The 26,689-nt window shown below is 38.2% G+C and overlaps 1 protein-coding gene and 1 non-coding gene across 2 annotated transcripts in view; both read left to right on the top strand.

Moving 5' to 3' along the window:
* The first annotated feature begins 2,539 nt into the window (after window positions 1–2,539).
* TRNAK-UUU (transfer RNA lysine (anticodon UUU)) lies at window positions 2,540–2,612 on the top strand. Its single transcript has one exon. It is a non-coding gene; the product is annotated as a tRNA-Lys (tRNA).
* An 11,019-nt stretch (window positions 2,613–13,631) lies between these two features.
* Window positions 13,632–26,689, top strand: part of LOC145986735 (leucine-rich repeat and WD repeat-containing protein 1-like) — a 35,838-nt gene continuing 22,780 nt past the window's right edge. Inside the window, exons 1-2 of the mRNA XM_083121092.1 lie at window positions 13,632–13,684; window positions 17,459–17,726. Of these exons, the coding sequence (XP_082977218.1) occupies window positions 13,632–13,684; window positions 17,459–17,726 (321 nt within the window). The remainder of the gene's footprint in view (window positions 13,685–17,458; window positions 17,727–26,689) is intronic.

Raw genomic sequence — 26,689 nt, forward strand, 5'->3', positions numbered from 1 at the left:
ACACACACACGCACACACACACACACACACACACACACACACACACACACACACACACACGCACACATACTTATGGTGATTTTGTTTTCTGTCCAGGTTCGAACCGTGGACACCTTACAGAGAGATACTATTGAGCTGGACGGACGTGTCATCTGGCAGTCGTCATGCGTATTGGAACGTCGCGCTGAAATGATTTATTTGCCGTTTGCAGCGACTCCTAGTGACGGGGTTCCTCTGAATCTACCACCACCACCACCACTACCTCCCCATTTACAACCTTCAGCGCCCCCACTTTCCCCTCCACAACCTCAATCACAACATCCACCACCTCATCTATCACGGACCTCCACATTCGTCCCCGCAACCTCTACTATATCTCGATCACCTATAATGGCATTATATCCAACGGGAATAGCAGCGCATACAGCAGCGATGAAACAAGAGGACCCTTTACCATTGGTGTGCAAACGATCACCAACCTCTCCATAAGGTAAGTAACAAACTGTTTAGACATACTACACACACTCACCATACTACTTTATTTATTCTTTGGCGAATAAATCTGATGCTAACAGTGACGGGGACGAGGTGCTGGATGAGTCTTCCACGGTCACAATTGAATCTTCCTTTTTTTCGTCTTCTCCGCCTTCTTTCGTATTCTCTGAACTTTTCGTCGACACCACTTCTTCTTCTTCTGTCTCCTCTTTTCTTTCTGTCAATGAGGATAACATAGATGTTAATTTCACACGTTTATTCTCACTGCCAGGAAAAAATGAGGAGTACAAGCCCTCTTTCGATTGAACATGTTGGTCAAAAAAACTGCCGAACACACTATATATCGGTAAATATTTATCTTTTTCCACATAATGACACTCAACTAAATTCATATCATCCGGCATGTCCCCCATGAACATATCCCCTATTGTGTGTCTCGGTGTCAGACGACCATGAAACAGACTTAAATAACCCCACACCGCATTCCAACCATACAGAAATTCGTCGTGCGCCGCATCCATAGCTTCCTTTAAGCGCGACATTTTACCCGTATCCAAAATAAAACAATTTTGGAAACCACCCACTCTTCCTATCGTATGCTCACCCACTTTACATCTAACAAACTCCTCCAAAGTAGCATATAAAGTACCTTTCGGCATACTTATATGCTCTAGATCTAATTTCATCGGATTACCTTTCCTAATTTCATATTGCGTGGTACATTTTTTTAACGACCACACTTCCTTCCCAAAGTTCACCCTCTCCCTCTCCATACAAACACACTTTTGCCTGAAATTGTCTTCCGCAGCATGAATGTAGTACGGACCACTTAATTCCCCGGTCCGTAACAGCTCGCGAATCACAGACTCATCGTCGGTCACGAAACTAAAATGATTATACGCAGGTAATCTATTGTGGAGCATGAACGACTCGCACATACGAACTTTTTCATTTTCCACATTCGTTTCGAACCTACATTTATCGCTTGGTCCGTAAAACCATTTCGCCATCGAAAACGGATCGGTATCATCATTTTTACCCATTGTTATTAACATCTCCCCTTTACCACCAATCTCCACGTCCACACAAAAACGCCAATATAACGTGTCGTTCGACATTTTGTTTGACCTAACACAATCAATCGAAACAAACAAACCTTCAATCCAACCTGTAACGATACAAAAAGTTTATATTATTACCATACTCTAACGTACCACTCGAACCAAACACATTCTCCCACCAATACCACATACTTACCTACTCGTCGTTACTGCTAGGACCAGAAATCTGCTGCTACTATGGCTGCAAACAAAATCACACCACACATCGACTCTGCACTCACAATATATACACTTACGCCAAGGACAACTCGAAACATTACCTTCACCCAAACACGTACTGACAACACCACTTACGTATTCACGGAACGCACTCCCATCTACATGTTATGCTCGCAACCTTGACTACATACCACGCACCGGACAACCTTGCCGCACCTACAGGCATCTCACTCACCTTGACATTATCCCTCCGACGACGACAATTCAAACCACTTTTACTAACCCACATTCCCGAGCGTCGCGCAACGCACTACAAAGCTGTACCGACAAACGCCTCCGGCTCCAGACTCGCCGGCCTTGCGAAACAAACATCTCACTCACCTTGTACGGGTTCCCCCACTCTTAAACAACCACATTCCCGGCTGTATATACTCTAACACTCATTACCTATTCAGTTCACATTTTACTCGCCTTTCCTTCTCCTCAATAACGAAAACACATTCCACATTTATAACTCCGTCTTATTTATTCTTCTCTATCACTCGTTTCAGATATCGCCTGCCAGCAACACGGACCTTACCATGATCTACACGAATCAACACCGCCAGGGAAACCTATGTAACACCTATTACTCACCAATAAACTATAACATCTACACCTTTGTCTTTTTTCACAACACCTACGTCAACGACACACACACACACACACACACACACACACACACACACACACATGTGTTACTCATATCTTCTAGGACCTCTGTCGCCCGGATAGCTCAGGCGGTAGAGCATTAGGCTTTTAACTTAATGGTCCAGGGTTCGAATCCCTGTTCGGGCGAAAGCTTTTTTTTCAAACAACGTCATCGCTTCTTATGCTCATCTACAAACTCCTACGCTTTCGGATACTTACGTAACCTCACGTACGATTGCGTCATACTCGCCTACACCCTCCCCCATAGTCCAAAGTTAAATATCTACCCTCATTTGCATAATTTCAAGGTAAACAACTTTTATAGCCTATGATACAACTACTTACCAGCGTTCATAGCAGTTCATAAACCATAAACTCTTATTTTCAATACTATAAACATTAATATTAACATTTTATACATTACATACTTTGCAGTAATGAATATAAAACCATATGCATAGCGTTTAGTACCTCTAATTACCTTCTATATACATATTTTTCATAAAATAAATAATTATATATTCATAAAAGTTATAAACATGCAAATACATAAATGTAAAGTACTCTAAGTACATGCAAATGAATTCTAAGTACGTGCAAATTAATTAAAACCCGTGCAAATTAGTTATAAGTACATACAAATTAATTGCGAATATTAAATAGCGACCGTCCTTATCTCAGATAACCTCTACTCATTTATATCGAAAAATAGATGATTTACCGGCAAAATTGAATGAACGATGCGAGAAAACACTTCCCCGAACTTCCACACCTATAAAGAAACTGCATTCGGTAATTTCTCCTGTAAATTTGAAGAAATCCGTTATCAGGAGATAAGAAATTTACCATACTTATTATATTTTAAAGAAAACCTGTACATATTTACAACATTTTTTAATAGTAAATGATTTTCACAATGTACAAGATAAACTTGGACGAAACAAATGAAAAAAACTTGTGTAGTCAACTAAACAAATTCTTACAGTTTAATACTATGTGGCTACGTTCTTGCTCTGTATTTACATAAGATAAGTTTTCATTGTAAGTCCAAAGTACAATATTTATTTTGTGGTAAATGTACTGCCTTACAGGTAGTTTGTTATTTTAGTGCAAGGGTAAGATATTCCGGTCCTATTTTGTTCATGTCATTGCATATCACGTGGATTGCAATAATTAAATTTCAATGTAAATAAAAAAAATCCGGAAATCAATTACAATATTCAAGTATTAAGTAAGATTTTTAATGTAAGGTTGTTTCTTGTCTTGAATTTACGAAAATTAAAATATGACCCAATATCATATATTTATTAAATGTATAATAAATTAGAATATTTTCTGGGTATTTCCTTTGGACGATCCAAGACAAGAATCCACAATTTTAATTATTCCCTTTTTTATTTATTGCATTCCAATGAAAAAAGTCGATTTACTTTCCAAGTATCGAGCTCAAAAATCGAAATGCGTATTAATCGATAGTTCTTTACTGTTCGAGTACTGTACTTTGTCTTCGCCCGCGAGATGGTTTTGCTTGTACTGGGTATGTATAGTATGTGGTTTATAAGGCCTTAGGAAAGAGTTCGCACAAGTCAATAGAGAATATGCTTAGTGTCCAGTCCTGTAATAGGTAATCCTCGGATGTAGTTTTTCTCATCCTACTGGAAATGGCTTTGTTTCCGATAATGCGTGTTATAAACATACAGCCAAAAAATATAAATTTAACATTGTCACAAACAACACTATTAAAGCAAAGAAATAAATCAGATTTCTGTGAAATTAACAAACAAATAGAACATATTCGTGTTATAAGTAAACAAGGCGTGTCAAAGTATTGGCTACTTTCATTTTATTTACATTTTTATTTATTGTTGAACAGTGTAATTAGTCGTCATCTGGAAAGCAATAGATGACATTTAAGCTTGACGCCCACTGAGACGCCGGAAACGCGGCAATAGAACTCCACAAACTCGTTTCCGGCGTCTCAGTGGGCGATAACACTTAAGATAACCTGCAGACTTCTGGCATGAAATTCCGGCATCGGTCCCGCGCTTTTCCATGTAGTGGGCGTTACACCATTTGATTTCAATAGAAACAGAAAACAGAAATTCTGTTGCCGGATATTTCCGTGTTTCGCCGCGTCTCAGTGGGCGTCAACCTGTAGGCTTCCAATATGACATCTTAGTCTCCAAATACGATTCAATTTGAAAAATCCAGATGTCAAAACTAGTGTGTACGAGAAACGTACATTTCTGCCCGTTTTGGGTTGGGTTGGTGTTTTAAGTCCACTTTATGCACAGTAAGGCTAATCGGGACTGGACCTACAGTTTAAAGTGGGATCCGAACCAATTGTGCCTCCACCGGGTATCAAACCCGGGACCCCTTGATTACAAGGCGGCGACGCTACCACTGCGCCATCGTGGAAGCCCTCTGCCCGTTTTGGGAACATACCACGGGGGATACAATTAGTTCAATCTAAATTTATTTGTGCGCTCTGAAACATTCCTGATAAAATGGCCAGAGTAACACTTCCGAAAGATGTCAGTAAGTCACTCTGCAACGTATTGCAGCATTCGTCTTCGATCCTGAGGTTTCTTTGCTCAAGTTGTTTTTAAATTTTGAAAAATAAACTACCCTCCCCCATTAATCCCCTAATAACTACATAGTTTCATCTTCCTTTCTTTCTTTCTTGTTCCTCTGTTTTCCGTGCCTTTGTATTTACAGAATGGGGCTCACAAGGAACACATATTGATTGGTAGTGCGAAGCTAGTTGTCTTGTTTTCGATTTTATTTTATTTATTTACTTCCCATTTTTTCCACCTTTGGCTAATCGGAAAGATGAGGATGAGCTACGATATGATGAAATTGATGAAGGGACACTAACAAAGAACACCCATGCCCAGGCCAGGATTCGAACACGGTATCCCTGGCGTCCTAGCTCTCTGTGCTAACCACTCTGCCACGGAGGTCGACATCCTGTATTCGATTCAACAATTTAGTTCACTGAAATGAATTCTAAACTGTGGTGGTATGTTCAAGAAGGAGTTTTGGAGTTATATCCATGGGCGTCGGGAGGGGGGACCAAATTGGTCCGTCTACCCTCCCCCCTTGAAAATGTGCATCCTTCATTTCAAGTTACAGAAAAGAAGAAATCCTGTTATTTTTATTCTTAATAACAGAAATAAGGTTCAATTAGTTAGTATCGAACAGAATATCCAGTGTAAAGTCTGCAACAATATGACAAGTAACTCCTAAATCTCTGGTTTACAGTGATTTATCCACCCACAGGAGCGTTCGTCTTGAGTCACGGGCGTCCCTGGGTAATTGTAATATTTTACTGTGTATTCTATCCCCCCCCCCCCCGGAATGCATCTATGTAATATCCACCATTGCAATTCCAGCCCAGTTCTTCATGACAAAACTTTAAACAAATATCTTCTTTGATTATCGTCGGGAAACAAGTGCTCATTCCTTACTTCGTATGCCGGTATATCTGACTGGAACACGACTGGAAACAACGGGGACTGACCTAAACCGGATATTCCGAGGAAACCGAGCAAAACGTCACCAATGTTTGTGTTCACATTTTTAACACGGTGTGTAGTGGCTAGTGGTTCGTACTGGGTCAACTAAGTTAGTAATAAGGTGTGTTTTATACAGATCTTGATACACTTGTATGTTGAATTGTATCTTCTGCAAATTTGTTGCATAAAGAAACAAATCGACATTTCCACTTATTTTTTTTACAACAATATTAAAAACTACACCCTGGGTTGCGCTAAAAACACACCCCGCCATGTTAATACGTCACTGCTTAGAGAGAGCTCGTTTGTCGTCTGCTTAGAGCGTCCAGTTTACTGGGGGTAGATCACGGTGAGCGAACATGTGCAGCAGTTTTACAAATCTGTACACATTTAAATAATGGAAGGAGGAGTGATAGTGGAAAGGAAAGCTATGCTTTGTAATGATCATTCTTCTATGAAATATCCCTGCTGCTCAGGTGCAAAATAAATGAAAGGGTTGTGCTGCGTGCGTGTTCTCAGGTCATGCGAGAAATATTGCTTCTAAAATTGGTTGCTGACCACACTTTCAAAATTATATTTATCGAAATTTACCGTAACCTATGTAGTGCAAAATAAGAATTTTCACATTATTCACTTTGCTTATAAAGCCTATTTAACTTTCTTTTCCATAAAGCAATCTCAGTTTGTGTTTCATTTCTGTTGCGCAAATTATGATCAAATATTTTTGTGCAGATAAGAGAAAATACATTGAGAAGATTACATCAGTTGCACAGTACATATCAATACTTAGTTTATGTAAAATTATTACAAGTAAATAATGTGTATAACCATGGGCGCATTTAAGGGGGGTTCAACGGGTCCAACCACCCCCCTTTGTTTCAGTAAAATTACCAGATTACCTGTTCTATCCGCTTGTTCATAAAAAAAAATCGGACTTATTTTATTATCTTAAAATTAGAGACGTATAGGACGGGATACGGATGGGAAGGAAATTACGTAATTCCACACACCAGATGGGACTGCAGACCAAATGTCTGCAATTTCCTGATAGTTTCGGAATTTCTGCGATAAGAAACTGTATTGAGACTATCAAATCAGTTATTTTTCCCCCCTCGAGTCATCTTAAAGAAATTTGGTTTTAAAAAACGCAGTGACACTAGATGAACAGAAAAGTATCAATACTAAGTAGCGTGACTTCGTGAATACATAAGCCGGACCCTGTGGCCGTTGCGACGCCAAGGGTCCCAGGTTCGAATCCCGCTCAGGGCTTGGTTGTTTCTGAATGTCCATTCATCAATTTCATCATTCCATCACTCATCCCCATCTTCGCAAATTAGCCAAGAGGCACAAAACGCAAAGTATAATAACTAAATTAATCAATCAATCAATCGTGAATACATACATACAACTTTGACGGGTCCAGCACCCCCTCCCCCCCTGCTCCCCAACAAGCTTCCGGCCAGCAGTGTCCTGGATTTTCACTTACGAAATAAAGCAACCCTAATCATATCAAAAGTTGAACCCCCCTTACGTGAACTATATATACGCCCATGTGTATAACATTATATCCCATACTGAAATGGTATGATATATTTTTAATTTTGTACTGCGAAAAAAGCTGCCTCATCTCTTTACCCCGAACGCATTAATTATTTGGTTCACAACCTCACCACTAAGGATCCTAGGGAGACGAGACATGGCAGCCTTGGTCTCGTTCTCCTTGAGGGTTGTAAATGTCTGTCTCGTGATTATTTCTAAATGTCTCATTGACAGTCTCGTCTCGATTTATAAACTTCCGTCTCGGTTTCGGAGGGCAATTCTCTTCTTGGTTGGTTGGTTGGTTTGGTGTTTTAAGTCCTCTTTATGCACAGTTAGGCTAATCGGGACTGGACCTACAGTTTAATGTGGGATCCGAACCACTGCGTGCCTCCACCGGGTATCGAACCCGGGACCCCTTGATTACAAGGCGACGACGATTTACTTCGTCGTTCTCGTCTCAAGTCTCGAAAAATATAGAATTAACAACGTATGTAAAGACTTATCGTACAAACTTTCACAGTGCATTGTTTGTTTGACTCCTCGTTTCGACGCTACGAGCCATCGAAAACGGGATATTATCCTGCTTATATATGCAAACCAAACTGCAGATTCAGAATTACCACGTATGAACTGACGTTGTAATTATTATACACAAAATTCATTATTTCTCTGAGGAAAACGCATTTTCCAGGTTTGACTCTCGACCTGGGCATGACTGTTTCCTTGTGAGTGACATTTCATTGATCTGGAAATTGTTACGCAGGGGGGGTGTTTGCTCGAGACTTTGGGGACAGCTAGGAGGATGCTTCTATTGTTAGTGTTGCTCACGAGACGAGACATTTCCCGTCTCATCTCATAAAGGAGACGGACAAGCATAGGCGCTGACTTAGGAGGGTGAGACACTTTCTGACCACCTCTCAATTCCTCAAGAAGTATAACTATACATTATGCGTAAAAAATATTGTCAATCTTGCTTCCCCCCTTTCCCAAATATTTATATGAAGTTGCCTCCCCGTCCTAAATATTTGTATGATGTTGCGGTCTCTGGGGACAAACCACGTATATGTTATGGAGGTATTAATATTTTCCAACACACTTCACTTGAGATCGAGGTTTTTTGTGTGTAGCCTCAAGAGAATTTGAAAACCCCTGGAATTATCTGTTAACTTCTTACGAGTATAAAGAAAGGCAAGGAAGACAACCATTTATTTTTAAATCATCGCATGGAATTTTTTCATGGCGACATACTTCTTTCATAACTACTACGCAGTTTGATAGCACCTGGAATAGTCGGTTAACTTATCAAATAAAATGCAACTTAGGTAATTATTTCTATTTTAAGAGGAATAAATGTGGTAACGTTTTTCATAGCTGCTGCGCAGTTTGAAAATCCCCTGGAATTGTCTGTTAAAACTTCTTTAAAAAAGGCAAGGGAGGTTTTCTTCTTTGGAAAATGTCCAATTAACATAAATTTTGTGCAATTTCAAAGAATTTTAGATGTACAAAACCCATTAACATTACAAACGTTTATATTATTATATATTAATAAATTAACCGAACTGAATGGTTTACTTTATGTTCAGGCACGTATCCAGAATTATATTTCAGAGGCTGAGGGTCTGAACCAAGTTGAGTTCGTGTTTTAAGTCCACTTTATGCACAGTAAGGCTAATTATGACTGGACCTACAGTTTAAAGTGGATTCCGAACCACTATGTGCCTCCTCCGGGTATCGAACCCGGGGCCCCTTGATTACAAGGCGACGACGCTACCATTGCGCCATTGGAGAGGCCAGGTCTGAACCAAGTCATTCAGAAATAATAATAATAACAGTAATATTTAAAATTATACGTTAATATTATTTATAGGTTTACTCATAATTATGTGTAAATAAATTAATATTGATTTCTTATTATTACATGAATAGATCAAAAGAATATATTTAAGAATAGAGATGCAACAGCTTGTATTCAATATCTAACGAGCGCATAGTTACGATAAACAAAACTTATGTAATAGGAACTTTTCTGGCAAGCAACAATAAAATATAGAATGGAATATTTCTTTAAAAAAGATACAGAATGGAATATTCATTGAAAAGCAAAAGAAACCTATGTTACGTAGATCCAATTAATGAAATGTAAAGTTCGTGAATATATGCATATTATTATAAATAGTAGTGTGCATAAATCTTCTCTGGTACTGCCATACAAAGCCGTATGATCGCAATATAATATTTTGTCTTCCAGTAAGTTCGGTGGAAATAAATAAACAAGTGGTAAACAAGCACATTTTCATTATTAGTAGTACTCGATAAGTCTTTTGGGGGGGTCCGGAACCCCCCAAAATACGTCCTTGTGTATGTTGCATTAAGCCAGGGGTTCGTTTAGCCTGCTAATTATAATCTTTCCGTTTACTTTCTGTAAAAAGAAATCGACACTTTACATGGTATGCGAAGTATTTTTGCCTGACTTTCCATTAATTTAATATCAGTGAATTAATTTTATTGCATAAAAGCAACTCACAATGTGTTAGGAATTAATTTTTCATCGTTACAACATTTTTCTCAACACAAAAACTGTAAAAAAAATAAAAAAGAATTAAAAAAACAACTAGAAATTAACATTCGTAAGTTAAGTGTGTGCGGGACAGAATTTTGGGGGTCGGTACGGGATCGGGACGGGATATTTTTTAAATCCCGACATTCGGGACGGGAAAAATTCTCAATTTCCCGACGAAGTCGGAAAATTTTCGGGACGGGACATGTTCGAAATTTCCCGAAGCTCTTGAAATCTCGAATTCTACACGTCACTTTCACCTTAAGTTATTTTTTTGCATTTCTGGTACAAAAACTAACAATTTCCGATAAGTTCCAGACATTTGCAATGCAGAAAACGACGAAAATTAACGACTTTTTAAAATGAACATACGGTATTTCCCGACTGCTCGTCGGGAACGGGATCGGGACGGGAATTTTTCGGGATACCGCACACCCCTAAAGCTAAGCATAGCTGCCAATGGAGGGTCCCGCTCTTCCTGCCGTACAGGTACATGGCTGCGCGCACGAGTGGCTTCACCCGCGACCAGTGATGTGCCGTAAACTATAAGTTTATGTCTACATGCGTTGTCTACACGTAATCTACGCGTAGATTACATTGGGTTGTAGTTTACATAGACTACGTAGACAATCTAAATTGCATTAGAATTAATTTTCAAGGCTTTCATGAAAGGAAAGTGATATTTTCAACTATATTGGTTCCTAACGAACTGAAAAGAATCCTATTTACAACGAAATTTTTCTTCTCTTCCATAATCAACTATGGAAGAAGATAAATAGTATGCAAGAAAAACAACAGATGGCAGTCATGAGCCAAGAATGGTCTTTTCCCCATAAAGCACTAGAATATTTCCTATATTAGGTTTCTTCCTAGGTGAGAAATTGTTCGAATTTGGAAGAAAGAGTATGAAAAGTTCTCTTCACACATCAGCAACTGATACGCAGTATACTTTTCTTTTAATTCCACGGCGTCCTTTGTTAAGTTATCACCTTTCGCCATGTTGTTTACATAGATTACGTCATCTACGTGTATAAAATTGTCTACGTGTAGAATGTAGACTATCGTTGTTTACGCGTAGACGCACATCACTGCCCGCGACCGATGCGGAGAGGCGGAGTTAGCTATCTAGCCATATATACATCATTGATCCCACCACAGACAAAGGTGTTACCTAGGGGTGTGCGGGACAGAATTTTCTTGGTCGGGACGGGAAATATTTTAAATCCCAACATTCGAGACGGGAGAAATTCTCAATTTCCCGACGAAATCGGGAAATTTTCGGGACGGGAAATGTTCGAAATTTCCAGAACCTATGAAAATCTCGAATTCTACACGTCATTTTGTTTTTGCATTTCTGGAATAAAAACCCATTAAGTATTTCCCCAACTGCTCGGGATCCCGAAAAGTCGGGAAGTCATTTCCCAAAGTCGGTATCGGAATGGGAAATTTCTTTCCCGATCCCGGTCCCGACTTTTCGGGATCCCGCACACAAATTGTTGGCGATTTGGGGGCGAGGAAGCAGTTGCCACCCCCCAATTTTCGCCACTTTTGCACCCGCACTATGCTAAATCCAGTGATGTGCCGTAGACTATAAGTTTACGTCTACATGCGTTGTCTACACGTAATCTACGCGTAGATTACATTGATTGTAGTTTACATAGACTACGTAGACAATCTAAATTGCATTAGAATTAATTTTCAAGGCTTTCATGAAAGGAAAGTGATATTTTCAACTATATTGGTTCCTAACGAACTGAAAAGAATCCTATTTACAACGAAATTTTTCTTCTCTTCCATAATCAACTATGGAAGAAGATAAATAGTATGCAAGAAAAACAACAGATGGCAGTCATGAGCCAAGAATGGTCTTTTCCCCATAAAGCACTAGAATATTTCCTATTAGGTTTCTTCCTAGGTGAGAAATTGTTCGAATTTGGAAAAAAGAGTATGAAAAGTTCTCTTCACACATCAGCAACTGATACGCAGTATACTTTTCTTTTAATTCCACGGCGCCCTTTGTTAAGTTATCACCTTTCGCCATGTTGTTTACCTAGATTACGTCATCTACGTGTATAAAATTGTCTACGTGTAGAATGTAGACTATCGTTGTTTACGCGTAGACGCACATCACTGGCTAAATCTTATCTACAAAGTGAAATATACTGTCTTTGCCCCCCTAGTTTTGGCACCTTGCCCCCGCAGTTTTAGGACCCAATCGCCGCCATACACCCTTAGTGTGATCCCAGTGGGATCCTTGAGTATTACCGTGCAAATTGTCCATGACTATTTTCATTAATTCTTCTCTTACATCCTGTATGTTTTTAAGCAATGGATATTTATGTATGCTGGTGCAGAAGTTGTCAACAGTTTGTTTTGAGCTTTCTTTTAATTCTTGAAGATCTTATTTGGTGAAATAAAGTAGACGAACATGGTGATGGACAATTTGCACGGTAATACTCATAGATCCCACTGTACATACAACAAAACGACACGGTACGTGCGACGTGACATTCATGCCGCATGCGACATGTTGCCTAAGGCCTACTTCAGTCACCCTGTATTGTAAAGTTGGAAATACTGTCAGTGTAAACAAACAATTGGCGGCAAAGCACAAGACCAAGACGTAAACAATAAGAGTAAAAACTGCCCGTAGGTAAGGATTTTACTAGTATATGATTCTTCTGTGCTAATATACAATGTTGAATTTTGTGTTGAACAGTTGAACACCTCTCATACTTGAAAGAAACTGAGAATGATAATGATGGACACGTCCCTTCCTTAGAAAATATTCCAGCCAGCCCCCACGGAATGTCCACGGAAGTAGTTTCATTCATTAGAAATGTTTCTCATGATTAATGTTATTATCAGTCTATTGATGGACATTCTGCAATGGTAATCTTTTTTTAATGCAACATAGTTTTGACATGCAATACATGAAAACAGTTTATTAAAATGTTAGTATCCGCGAGACGTCTGAAATTCCTTTATTTTCTACTTTTTCACATTGGTACTTACGAATTCTGCATTGCTAAGGATTCTTGAAGGTGGCATTTCGTTTTTTTCACGAAAATAATTTCAATAATCTACATATTGAGTAATTATTGTTCGTTCGTTTTTTGGTTGAGTTACGCACAATATGGCGGGCAAATCTTGACTAGCGTTGTCTATGATCAGTGGGTGTGCAGTGTTCCCAACCTTCTTCACCGAAAAATACCTACTTTCGTGTTACTGATTTTGTATTTCTTTTTCTGGGTTCGTAAACCCCACGAACCATGCACGGATAGCCCCACGAACCATTCATAAATAGGCCCACGAACCATGCATGGCAAGGTTAGGTTTGGTTAGGTTAGGCAAACATAGTTAAAATTGTCATCTTCAAAATTGTACTTGGAATACAACGGTGTGGTTGGAAACACTGACCTGGGGTTACATCATGAAACGCACGCAATATTTGGTTCACGTAGTGGAACGACATAGAGGCAACAGCTTTCGTGCATTGGAGAGACATTAATCTTCAAAAATACATGATTTACCGGTGAAATAAATTAAGCGATGAAAAAAAAACACTTCCACGACCTTTCAAAAGTGTACGGAAAGTCAGTTCGGTAAGTACTTTCTCTTGTAAAATTGAAGAAATACGTTTCGCGGATACAAAAATTTTACCGTACAATTTAAATACATTTTCTGCACATATAATATTTTCTGTGAATTATAGTTTTGCTATGAAATTGCTTACACAAATAGGTTAGGCAGGTTCAGTTGGAGTGCTTTAATATTTCCATTTACATAATATATAACAAATGTTATCCTAAAAACATAATTCCACGACAATTTAACAGCACAATGCTTCCGCAAACAGCTTTTGAGATCAAAATTTCTGCCCAATTAAAGCTTAGCATTAATTCACACTCACTTTGAAACGTTTTCTTCACCCTCCTACAATTTACAAAAATCATCAATCATAAACATATTTTCTTCTGACAGTGTTCATTACTGACATTTTTCCATATCTCTATCTCCATTAAAATACATATCCAGGAGTTTATCTATGAAGTGTAAAACAGCAACTAGTCATTTCATAACAGTTCTCTTGCATAGTGGCCATATTTAACTTTCCATAAGTAGCCCTACCATCTGTATGTTACTGATATGTTTATATGTGCTTGCAAAAATGTTATGGATGTGTTTATGTGTGCTTGCAAAGATGTGATATTTTGAAACACATAATGGCTTAACATTTTTCCCTTTAAAACGTGTTATGTGATTGCCTTCTGCTGTTTCACTCCCTGCTTTTACATGTGCAAGCAACAATGTAACTTTATTTTAAAAAATTCCACCTCACAAATTCTTTCCTCTTCCTCCTGTACAGTGTGGAAAAATTATACAAAACTCATAACTTGCAGAATTGTTCTTACGTTGCGTATTAACATTTCAGCTGTGGTAATTGCTCATTTGACATGATAAATGTAAGAACATATTTCATGTGCTGAAAATATTGAAATGTTCTAATACATTATTTTCATAAATCAAAGATAAACTAATTTAGAGGTTATGATTGTGTTCACTGAGAAAGATAGAAAATAATCAAAGTGACTAGCTTCACCAGGTGGTGAATCAAGCTTTTCAGCTATTTTCACCAGGTTTTAAAGTGCACATGGGTATGATCTATGGCCCTTTTATGAGGATTCTTTAGTTGTTGGTGTGCATTTATTTTCATGTGGGTAACAAGCACTTTTTTTTCTGCACACCATGGAGTTGGAAATATACCGCAAGGTGTTCCAGTGTGGACTGCTTCTGCTGAAGTGTCATGTGACGTAGGTATGAAAGCGTATTACATTCCTAAATGTTTTTGTTATTAGGTTAGACAGGTCAGGTTTAGGTCTACTAGCCTTAAACTTATTTCTGTGAATACTTCCAAAACCTTTTGTGCAATTTGTGGTCTTAGCACATTTCTGCTAATCTCAACACCTGATGGAAGTAGCCCTCCCTATGTGCTATTCTCACAACCTGGTGAATGTAGTTGCAGCTGAAAATAATAGTGTCAACTCTATAACGAAATGCACATTAGAAAAGTCATTCATAATGAAATGAAAACTGCAATTTATGTGTCCACTATGTATATAATTGCTTATGGTATTCTTTGATATGGTACATGTTAAATCATATAACAGCGGTTCTCAAACGTTTTAAATTGCGGAGCCCTCTTCACCGAAAGATGAGGCTGTAGAGCCCGAATATTTTTCTATGCCCATCAAAGCAAAATTATATTTTCACAGCTGATGAGAATTTGGAAATTGTGTTTCTGAGTAGTATTAGATAATTTCATTATATGTTATCAAAGAAAATGCTCTTACAACTGCATGCATTCATCAGAAAAAGATGTTTTAATTGCTGACCTCAATGTGACAAGTGCGCTTGTTTCATATTTAATCATATTTATGTTTCTTAATGGGAGTTTTGCTTCCTTGGCATGGCAAATGTTCAACACCATCACAGCCATAGAATAGCCTACATTAATAAAAATATTAATAAAAACGTACTGGTAATGACTATACTTCTTCATTCACTCTTCTCTAATAACTGTGGTTATCGTTTGTAACTATTGTAGCATTGTATTTCATCATGTTCATAGCTTTTGAGAATGATGCATGTAAATTACATCAAAATGTTGAATGAATCAAGAATTGTAAATATAAATGTTATTCATATTGGTAAGAATTTACAATAATGAGAAAGTTTCCAATTTCGTTAATTTTCGGTATACTAACTAATTTTGGCCTCCTAATCATGAATCTGTTGTAAAAAACCGGGGGTCACGTCTGGAAATTGTACAAAAATTGTTCATTAGCGCCAAAAGCCATCCACGGGTAGCCCCACAAACCATTGACGTTAGCCCCAAAAACCATCCACGGGTAGCCCCACAAACCATTGACGTCAGCCCCAAAAACCATCCATGGGTAGCCCCACGAACCATTCACACGAGGTTAGGTTAGGCCTGTTAGGTTAGGTTCCATTAGCACTCATTTCACCCCTAAATTCATCGAAAAATGTAGGGATCGTACTAGAATTGAACATCATAAATCATTTTCTTGTAAAACAAAGGCGTGGTTGTACACAATGACAGAAGATTACATTTTTGTTCGTAAAACTACGCATATACACCTATATATTAAAAAAATTCAATCGGCTTTTTTTCAAATTTTCAGACGTGACCCCCGGTTTTTTTCAACAGATTCGTGATTAGGAGGTCAAAATTAGTTAGTATACAGAAAATTAACAAAATTGGAGACTTTCTCTATATTGTAAATTCGCTCCTTAATATTATTAGCTCTCTGCTTTCCCCAGCTAATGCATACAGTACGCAATCACACAAGCAATATGTTTCTGTTCCTTTCGTGAATAATGTTCTTTGCTTAATTTCGAATTTGTTTCGTTACAAGCATCCAACTTATTGCAGGCAGTACTGTAATAGTTATTATCCAGTTAGATGTTAATAATTATTTTGTGGTATAGAAATGGAAATACATATGAACAAAGGAGCAAACTGAAAACAATGGTATTGTAATTTAGGACATTATATTACCATGAGTCTTTGGTTGAAAAGCCCCATTGTTATAGGTTTTTACTTTTATCCAGTTAATATCAATAAAAAATTATAGCTATCAGTTCTTAAACTAGCATAATAAATTCAGGAGTCACTTAACACTGACATTGTTATATCATTGTTGCAACTTTGCATTATGTTAATCATAATGATGATTCAATGCACAATTTAGTGATTTGATTGTAAAATAGTTTGAAATATACGGGAATTTTACTCATTCCAAAGCAAAATTGGAAAGATTTGTATATTTGGCTTTGCCATAGGTTGTACAGACTGTATACAGAATTTCAACTACCAACATTAAAACACCTTAATACCTGTGCTTACACATTCACATTTGCTTTAATATTAGTAGATGTTTCAATTGTGTTAAGTATAATCAGGCTCCATGGTTGAGTGGTTAGCACAGTGTGCTATGATGCCAGGGGTCCCAGGTTCGAAACTCGACCTGGGCAAAGATGTTTGTGAGTGTCCATTCATTAATTTAATCATATAATGACTCATCCCCATCTTCACGATTAGCCAAAAGTGGCAGAAAAGTGAAGTAAATTAACCAAATCAATTAATGTATTAAGTTTATTAATCTTGTGCATGGCTCTTCTACTCAAGGTGAGTGGCAAACATGAAAGATTATCTCTCTGCGCATCAGATGTTGAATTTTGAAGATAAAATATAAAAACATCTACGCTGATGCAAGCTTTCATATTTTGTTAATCTTATTGTAGATAGTACTAGAATAATTATTGTTCATAGATCTTATTTTTTCTTATTGCAGTACAGCCATGCCACTCTCAAATTCGACAAGAAAGAGGAAACTTACTTTTGATGCAGAAACACATAAATCTCCCTCCCCAGCAAATAAAGCAAAACGTACCAGCGAATCTCCAACCAAAAGCTGGCCCCTTTCACACAGCTGGGCAGCAGAAGAAGAAGCAGATGGTGTTGGGATTACTGTTCGGAATTGCAAAAACAATATATTCAACCCACAGCATTTCCTAAGGTGCCACTCCAGAAGTAATGACCCCTCTGATGTTCAGACTCAGGTAACAAGTGTAATAACAGGAATTGCATTATAACTTTTTTACAAGGATACATACAGAAATGGGTTTTGCCTTAATTTTCGACATAGTTACCCTGCTTTTCAACACACTTGGTATACCTGTCCACAAGCTTGTGGATGCCCTCCACAAAAAAATATTTTTGCATGGCATGTAACCATCTTTGCACCGCCTTGATCACCTCGTTCTCATCTGCAAACTTCTGACCCCGCAAATGTTTTTTCAAAGGTCCAAACAAGTGAAAATTCGATGGTGCCAAGTCCAGGGTTCCCACACACCTGGAAAACCTGGAAATCTCAGGGAATTTGAAAAAAATACAAATCTCAGGGAAAATCTTGTAATTGATTAATGGTTCCCAATGAAGCAAAACTGAGGGATTATAATATGCTCCTGTCTGTGGATAATCCAGGCTGTTGTAGCATTTCTCTTTCAGCAAGGAACTCGTATCTATTTGTTTGTCTGTTTCTTGTTTTTAAATGTGATTCCAGGGCTGGTGACCAAGTGTATACCCTCATAAATTTTGCACTTTTTAAAATTTAATTAGCCGTTTTCGATCTTTTACATGACGTAAAATATATGCGATTTGCTCAGCGCATGGAAGACCTGATACAGGAACATCTCAGGAGAAAGAGAATGAACGCTGTAACTGGTGATAAAGTAATTTGCCAGTTTAAGACATTGTTGCACAATGTCCATAGTGAAAAGGAATTGAAAGAGAAGTTTTGTAACTTTTCAATCAAAACTGATGCACTAGATTCTTTTTTTACAGGTGCACTGTTAAGTTGGTTTTCTGTAAATAAGCAGGTTTTAATAGAAAACTTGAAAGAAGAGTCTGTTGTGGCTATTTGGCAAGTTTATGATGCAGTGAAAGTGGTAGGAGGAGTGTCAAATGTAGAAGTAAGCAATGATATGATCCAGAGTGTTAAAGGTGCACGTATTAGATACGAAGAAGCATTGCAGAAGATGAGAAAGAAATGTGATCACAAAGAAGACAAAAGGAAAGAAATGAAACTTAAAGCAAGTGAGGTCCGTGCTGTACAAGCCAAACAACAAAAGATGCAAGAAGAAGCAAAGGCTATTGCAGAACAATTAAAAAAACTTCAAGCTTCTGAGAAGTAAAGTTTCTTAATTTGCTGTATCAGACATTAAGTACATTTCTTGTTTTATATACTGCTGGACAAAAAAAACCGGACACTTGCATTTTTTGTGATAACGCAATGGGTCGATAAAAGCTCTGATTCTAGGGCTAACTAAATGTTGCAGAAACTGAATTAAGTACGAATGCATAAACAAAGTCCGAGCCTATGAATGGTGCATATGGTACTACATGATCTGCCGAACATTCTGTAATATACCTGCTAGCTGTTATTGCAATTCAGATGTCAAATATTAAAGTGTCCGGTTTTCATTGTCCATCAGTATATTTCAGTCTCAGTAACTTATTATTCCTTTTTACATTGGTACTAATAATTGTCACTTCATTTTTATATGTTTTAAAAATTCCAATAATTTGTTTGTCTTAACTATTATTGTACGCATTACAGATGAATTGATATTGTATCTATTTATAAACATCTATGAAAAGGGTGAAAATATTTCAGTGTTCTATATCAGATATGTTAGAAATTGTTTCAGAGTTGTTTAAAGTTCTAGAAAACTGGTCATCTTTGTTCTTAATTACATGAAAGAAGTGTAATTTTATTTTATTATTGAACTAGTTTTGTTATTTGCATCAGAAAACAGTAATAAAGAAGGTGAGGATGGTATGGCTATGAGGGGAAATGGAGGAGGCCATTGTAAAATTATAGTAGTCATTTACTGTGCATTCAATACTCTGGAAAAAATATGAGGATTCTGGAAAACTCAGGGAAATCTCAGGGAAAATGGATTTGGAGTTTGCGTGGGAACCCTGAAGTCGGGACTGTATGATGGATGCTTCAACACCTCAAATTTCAGATCACGTATTGTATCCATAGTATGCACAGCCATATGGGGGCGGGCATTGTCGTGGAGCAGCAATACTCCCGACATTTTGATCATAGGGCAGGTCTGAACTTGCTTACAGTTTGACCCTTCTCCTGGAAGTGCACCAATATAGTGCCATTGACATCCCAAAAGATCTTAGCAGCACTTTCCCAGTTGATGTCTGTGTCTTGATTTTTTTTCTTGACCAGAGACCATCCACACCATCGATTGTCTCTTACTCTCTGGTTCATAATGGTGCACCCAGGACTCGTCTCCTATCACAATTTGATGAAGAAAAGCATCTCCTTCATGAGCATAATGGTCCAAGTGCTCCTGAGAGATTGTCTGCCGTGCACGCTTATGAATACTCGAAAGATGCTTTGGTACCCATCAGTTACACACTTTCATATAGCCAAGGTCATAATGGATGATATTGAATGCAGATCCATGACTCATGTTGAAGAATTCCACGTCAATTTCATCAACAGTGACTCGCCTGTTGGCACAGATTCACTGGTCGATCTGCTGTTTCACTGTCTCAGTTCCCACGGAAACTGTTCTCCCACTCCGCTGTTCATCACTCACATTTTGTTTTCCTTTTTTGAATCTTTCCACCCATTCGTACACTCCCCCCTTACTTAAACACTTGTCTCCATACGGAACCTTCATTCTGCTGTAGATTTCAGAAGGTTTCACTCCCTCTGACCACAAAAAACGACTAACACTTCGTTGCTCTTCTTTGGTGCAGGTCGACAGCAGAGTGGCCATGTTGTATGTACTACTGCGCATGCGTAAACTGCTTGATCATCCCGACACCTATCTGGCGTATTGCTAAGGAACCATTTTGTGTCCAGTGATACAATTTTTCGTTGTGCATCAATCTCCCTGAAAGTTATAAAATTCCTTTTATTTAATATGTTATGTTATGTTGTTATTTTGTTTTGATGGTAATATTTCATCTAGGTCTATAGTCTTGTTAGTGCCAAATACCTGGAAAATTTCATCCATAAATATTAATGTCATTAGGAGTTCCCATGTTCTTCCAATGTATTTTGTAGCATATGTTGATTTCCTGCATGTTATTCTTGCTAAGTATTTTGTTGTAGGATCCAGAATTTACTACAGCATGTTCAGAATCTCTGTGAAGTTTTCCTGGGCATTAAATAAAAAGATAGCATAATATAATGAAAGAAATTAGACTTCTTAATTACCATGCAGTTGTGTCCGTTAAACTGTATTGTTTACAACAGAGAACCACAAGAAATGTGAAGGCACACTAAAACTTCGATGGTTGTTTTGTCAACACACAGTGTTGTTTTGTCATGTAGTTTGAAGTTAATTTTCTTAATGAGAAGTAGGATCGTATTGTACAGGGTGTCCCGATACAACACCAACTAACTTTCACAGTGTGTAGAGGATATCAATTCAAACAACTTTTCTTTATAATGTTTTGAGACTTCGTTTTGATGCTACAAGCTCTCATAAAAACTGCATATTGTATCATGTAGCACAGATCCATGATTACCACCACTAGCATGTACAAGATTTTTTTTGGTGGGGTGGGGGAGGGGGGAGTTTGGAATTTTAAAGCCACATTACAGAGGTGGTAAAATTTCTTAATCTTTTATGTTCGTCACAATGTAAAGTAAATTTGCTTCGCTTATATTTACGCAGTTTCATGAGCAGTTTAAGGTTACCTGTTACCCACGGTGCTGGCTCTTTCGTCACCCTAACCGTTCGTAGCAGGGCGTGAACATTAAAACAGGTTGACGAGATTTTTCTCAAGAAATTCTATTTTTGAATCGATGTTTCCAAGTTTTAACGTTTCAATCCAATTGATATTTTCAGCATTCTGACTAAAATTTTCATATTCAAATTTCTTAAAATCACGGTATGTAGCGTACTTGGCTTTATTCCTCGGTTTTGCACAATGCAGTGACACACTCGTCAAGGAATGGTCTGAAGTTCCGATTGGGCTTGCGATTCCAAAAGAAGATACAAGTTGGGGTTGTCAACAATTATTAAATCTAACAATGTTTCAGAAGATTTGGTTATTCTAGTAGGTTCATCAATCAATCGTCTTAAACTATATGATTTAATAATATCTTTAAGAAACAGGGTTTCCACTTTTTGTGTGCTGAGCATATCGCAATTAAATTTGCCTAGCATAAGGAATGTATCTACATGGGCATAGTTATCTGCAATAATTTCTTCTATGATGGTGAGATTTGTGTAGGCTACATTCGGTGGACAATAAAATGTGCAAATACCAAGTTTTAAGTTAATAATACGAACTATCATGTTACTATATTCAATATCATTAGCTTTGGATGGCCGGAAGTCGAAGAATTTTACTGGCATCGCGAAGCGGGTAAATATGGCAATGCCCCCGCCTTCTTTGTTGTTTCTGTCATTATGGAAAACGGAGTAACTAGGGATGTTGATTTCGTTGGTTCCGTCTCCCCTGCAGAGCCTTACGATACTGTAAACGTGTTGGTGTACCATTCACTTCAATTAGTCTATCTTTGGGATTAAAGAACGAACGCCTGCGTGTGGTATGCTGAGGATGGATAAATATTTGACCGAGTAATGGGGATTGAAACGGTTTGAGGGTCAGACAGGCAGGGGTGGCTCTCTCTCATAACGTTTTCATCCATTCTTGAAAGAAAAATGCACCACTGTTTCTCCTTTCCTCCCCTCTCTCTGCAGCCTATTGGAACACGTAGCTGTGAGGGACATTCTTTGATCACAAATGCGAGCAATATATCAAGGCAAGCACTTACCTGACTTACACAAAAATTTCTGAGAGACACATCTCAGTTATTTCCTCTCTTCATAGGGTGGAGACGAGTACACAAACAATGACGCACAATCACACACAAATTTACACACACTATTGCTTGAGATGAAGATACAAACACATCATGTTTTAGTGGCAAAATAAAATTAAAGATATTTAGATTATTTGTTTTCATGGTTCTTGTAGTATAATACACTTCCTACGAGCAATATGAAACACTTGCTGCTGTCCCAGAGTTTTCTTCCGTGTATTATGGCATGTTGTTTTACAGGTATGATAGTTGCCTACATGATGTGACATAGTGTTTCGTGCTACCTTTCCTGATCACTATTTTCCCATCGTCCGTGTATACCTGTTTGAGACCAAACTTCTCGATGGCCTTGCTTAGAAGTTGTAACCATGCATTGCAAAGGTCTTCTCTTATGGAGATTCTAGAGTTTTTTATTTTTCTTTTGTTCTTGAAAACCAGCCACTTGCCCTGTAATTAGTAAATTTCAAGATGATGCCTCTGTGCGACCCAGGAGACTTCGGTCGTACCCTGTGCTTTATTTAAGAAAGAAAATGAAACTTTGTTAAAGAAAGTTGTTCACTTGATCTACACAGTGTTAAAGTTTTTGGCATTGTATGTGTTGGATGAGTCAATTCTCATGAGCGACTGCCTCAGCCAGGCACGTATCCAGAGGGGGGGGGGCTTAGGGGGCTCGAGTCCCCCCCGAAAGTTTTAGGTTTACACTAGATAAAAAGAGGTTTTTGATTTCTTGTGGTGTGAAATAAAATAATGTGACAATAATTTAAGGAGAGAAATAATTATCGAGGCAAGACGGAGAATGTTCTGTAACCCTGTTATTGATAATAGCACGTATCCAAGATGGGGCACAGGGGGCTAGACCCTCTCCCCAGGAAATTTTTCAGTTTACGTTAGATAAAATTAGGTTTTTGGCTTCTTAAATAATGTGAAAATAATGTAAGGAGAGAAATAATTATCGAGGCAAGACGGAGCATGTTTTATACCCCTGTTATAGTTAATGGCTCGAGCCCCCCCCCCCTCCCTCAGGAAATTTTTCAATTTACACTAGATAAAATTAGATTTTTGGCGTCTTGAATAATGTGAAGATAATAAATTTATAAATCTGAGAGAAATAATTATCGAGACAAAACAGAGAGTGTTCTATAATCCTATTATTGTCAATAGCATGTATCCAAGGTGGGAATCAGGAGGCTCGAGCCCCCCTTCAGGAATTTTTTCTGTTTACACCAGATAAAACTAGGATTTTTTCTTCTTGAATAATGTGATGATAATTTGGGAGAAATAATTATCGAGACAAGATGGAGAATGTTCTATAACCCTGTTATTGTTAATAGCACGTATCCAAGCTGGGGTTGAGGTGGCTCGAGTCCCCCCCCCCCACCAGGATTTTTTTTATTTTACACTAGATAAAATCAGGTTTTTGGCTTTTTGAATAATGTGACGATGATTTAAGGAGATAGACAATTATCGAGGCAAGACGGAGAATGTTCTATAACCCTGTTGTTGATAATATTGCACGTACACTTTTCTTGTGCTTTTGGTGTTCTCGCAGCGCACTTGAGCACTGTGTAGATACTTGTCAGCATTTGGAAGCTGCACAACAAAGGTAGCACCACACTTACGGCGATTCGTTGTAATTTCTAATCTGTGGAAGGTGGGAGGGGTTACGTTCTTGAATGAGGGAAGGAGTCAACTACTGGCGATATTAACGAATCGTTTTATCTGCGGAACGTTCTAGAATATAATGAGGATATAAATAGGCGGATTCAATTTTTCGGTTGATCTGTACAAAGAATCGGTTAATGAGATTTCAGAGGTAAGTGTGACAATTCATACAGTTGATTGGTGATCAGATCAGTCAGCATCCTCTGGTTGCTTTATAAGATATAGTGATTCGAAAATGAAGACATTGACGACAGCAGAATTTCCGGGGCCTCAGTGTAGTGCTAGTTCCGTTCGAGGGCCGAAGAGATCAAAGGTCTCTCTCTAAAGTGAATATTTCAGCAGTACCGGATATTGGAGTGGTTTATTAGAACAGAAATAAACTGCATAGATCAACTAAAAAGCAAAGTTTTGAATGATGATTTAGTTTTGCCAGAACTAAATTTCGTATATGCAGTCCGAGAATTTCATGGTATAAAAAATACTTTTGTTTAAGCCTACTGACTTCGAAACACATTCAAACACTTAACTACCATAAAGAGACAGCCGAAAATTTTATGAATGTCGAGAAGAGAAAGCAAGAAGATGTTGCATATGTAGACATTTTAAGCGGAAATTGCAGGCTCTACCAGGACCCAAATCAGGGCTCTACCAACTGAACCACCTAGCCATCCTTGACTTAACCGATTTTTCGTTAAAATGTCTACATAGTACATGTCCTGTGTATATCAAATCGTAAGGTGTTGCCTGTATAGTGAACAAGCACAGAAAATATAGGAGAGAGAAGAAAACTGAGGAGCATTATCACCGGTTGAGGATAATTTTTTCTGTGGTCAACAAGAGCTACTACTTCGAGGTGACAATGACAGTGGCCTAATAAGGGAGATTTCACACCCTGTCACCTGAGGATTTCACAAATCGAAATTAGGTTTGTGCGGCCTTTTGTGTCGCTACGGTGTGAAACGTTGCTGTTGATTGGCCCATTCCAATCGACATGTATCGTGTGTCCCTTCGGTCTGAAACCTTCCTAAGTCTTGAAAATCCAAGTCACAAGGATGGAAAATTAGGGTCTTGTTAAGGTTAGGTGTGAAGGCAGGCAGACGACAGCACCCTAAGGGATCATATCCAAACCTGCAGGAAGAACGCATCTTACTTCAATCTCCAATACGATGATAAAAACTTCTGGTGAGTTGATTTTAAAAAATGTCCGAGATAAAGAGAGGCGTGCCCAGGATTTTCGGAAGGGAGAGGGGGAATACTGGGTCAAATGGGGTTATTACCTCACCAAACCTCCCTTGTGCACGTCACTGGAGATAAATGAGTAAGCATTTCATCATACTGGGAGACGAAACATTAGATGTGTTGGGAATGGAAGGGTTTTCACTGTGCATTAATTGTTTCGTGATCCAGCTGTATTCGAGAAGACTTCCTTTGTTTCGTGCCGATATATGACAAGACAGCGGAAGCTGTGACAGGCATTTTTGAACACTTGTGAGTGCTAAGGCCTGAATCTGAACAATTTGGTGGGTTTCGGCTTTTATAAGAGCTGAAAAATGGGAGGACAAGACACGTTAGTGGTGTTCAGGCTCGAATCAGAGAGAAATATTCGAGAGCTGTCTGCGTCCAGTTTGCAGCCCACAATTTGAATCTCGCGTTGTCGAGTGGATTGTCCATCCCGTGCATGTGTAACAGCTTCGTAAAAACACTCAAAGACACCATAGATGTTTTTATGTCTGATGAGATGAAATGGACAAACACACATACTGAGATGGTTCCGGCACACAATATTAATGCATGAAAACAGAGGAGTCGAGTGGTAAAAAATGTTCTGATTTCACGTTCTGATTAAAATGACAGCCTTACAGTGGCAACGATTTAAGAGATAGTTGTTCCCCATTTTTTATTTTTTTGCCTCAACATTATGACATCTTAATGTTAAGCCTTGGCTACCAAGAGAAAGTAAACTTTCCTTGCAACGCCCTCCGCACCCCCCCCCCCCCCCCCCGTTTTGGAACCCAATTGCCACCTCTGGTCTTAAACACACAATTGTGAGGTTCTTACTATACCCCTTAAAAAAATGGTGTTGAGCCCCCCCCCCCCCCCCCCGAAAGGAATTCCTGGATACGTGCCTGGCCTCAGCAATTACTTTTTAAAAAATTATGAATCAAAGGAATCAGCTTTCTCCTTGACATTTTTCATATTATCTGCGTATGCTGTATTTTCAACCTCCATAAAACCTCTATAGTTCTCTTTCTCACAACAAAGTGCTGCTAATAAAAAAATCACATTAAAAAGTTAGTGGAGTGTGTCAACCTCAATAATGGAAAATAATTACATCATTTTTTAAAAAATCCTGTGGACTTCAAATATTATGTGCAAGAAATACAAGTAACATACAGTAAATGTTGTCTTATTATTCTTATTTGAAAAAATCCTTAAATATGTTGTAGTTTTAGAGAAGAAAATTATTAAACATGAGATATTGTTCAATTA

The sequence above is a fragment of the Lepisma saccharinum genome, chromosome 1 (assembly GCF_977018435.1).
Source record: "Lepisma saccharinum chromosome 1, izLepSacc3.1, whole genome shotgun sequence".
In the NCBI taxonomy this organism is placed as follows: domain Eukaryota; kingdom Metazoa; phylum Arthropoda; class Insecta; order Zygentoma; family Lepismatidae; genus Lepisma; species Lepisma saccharinum.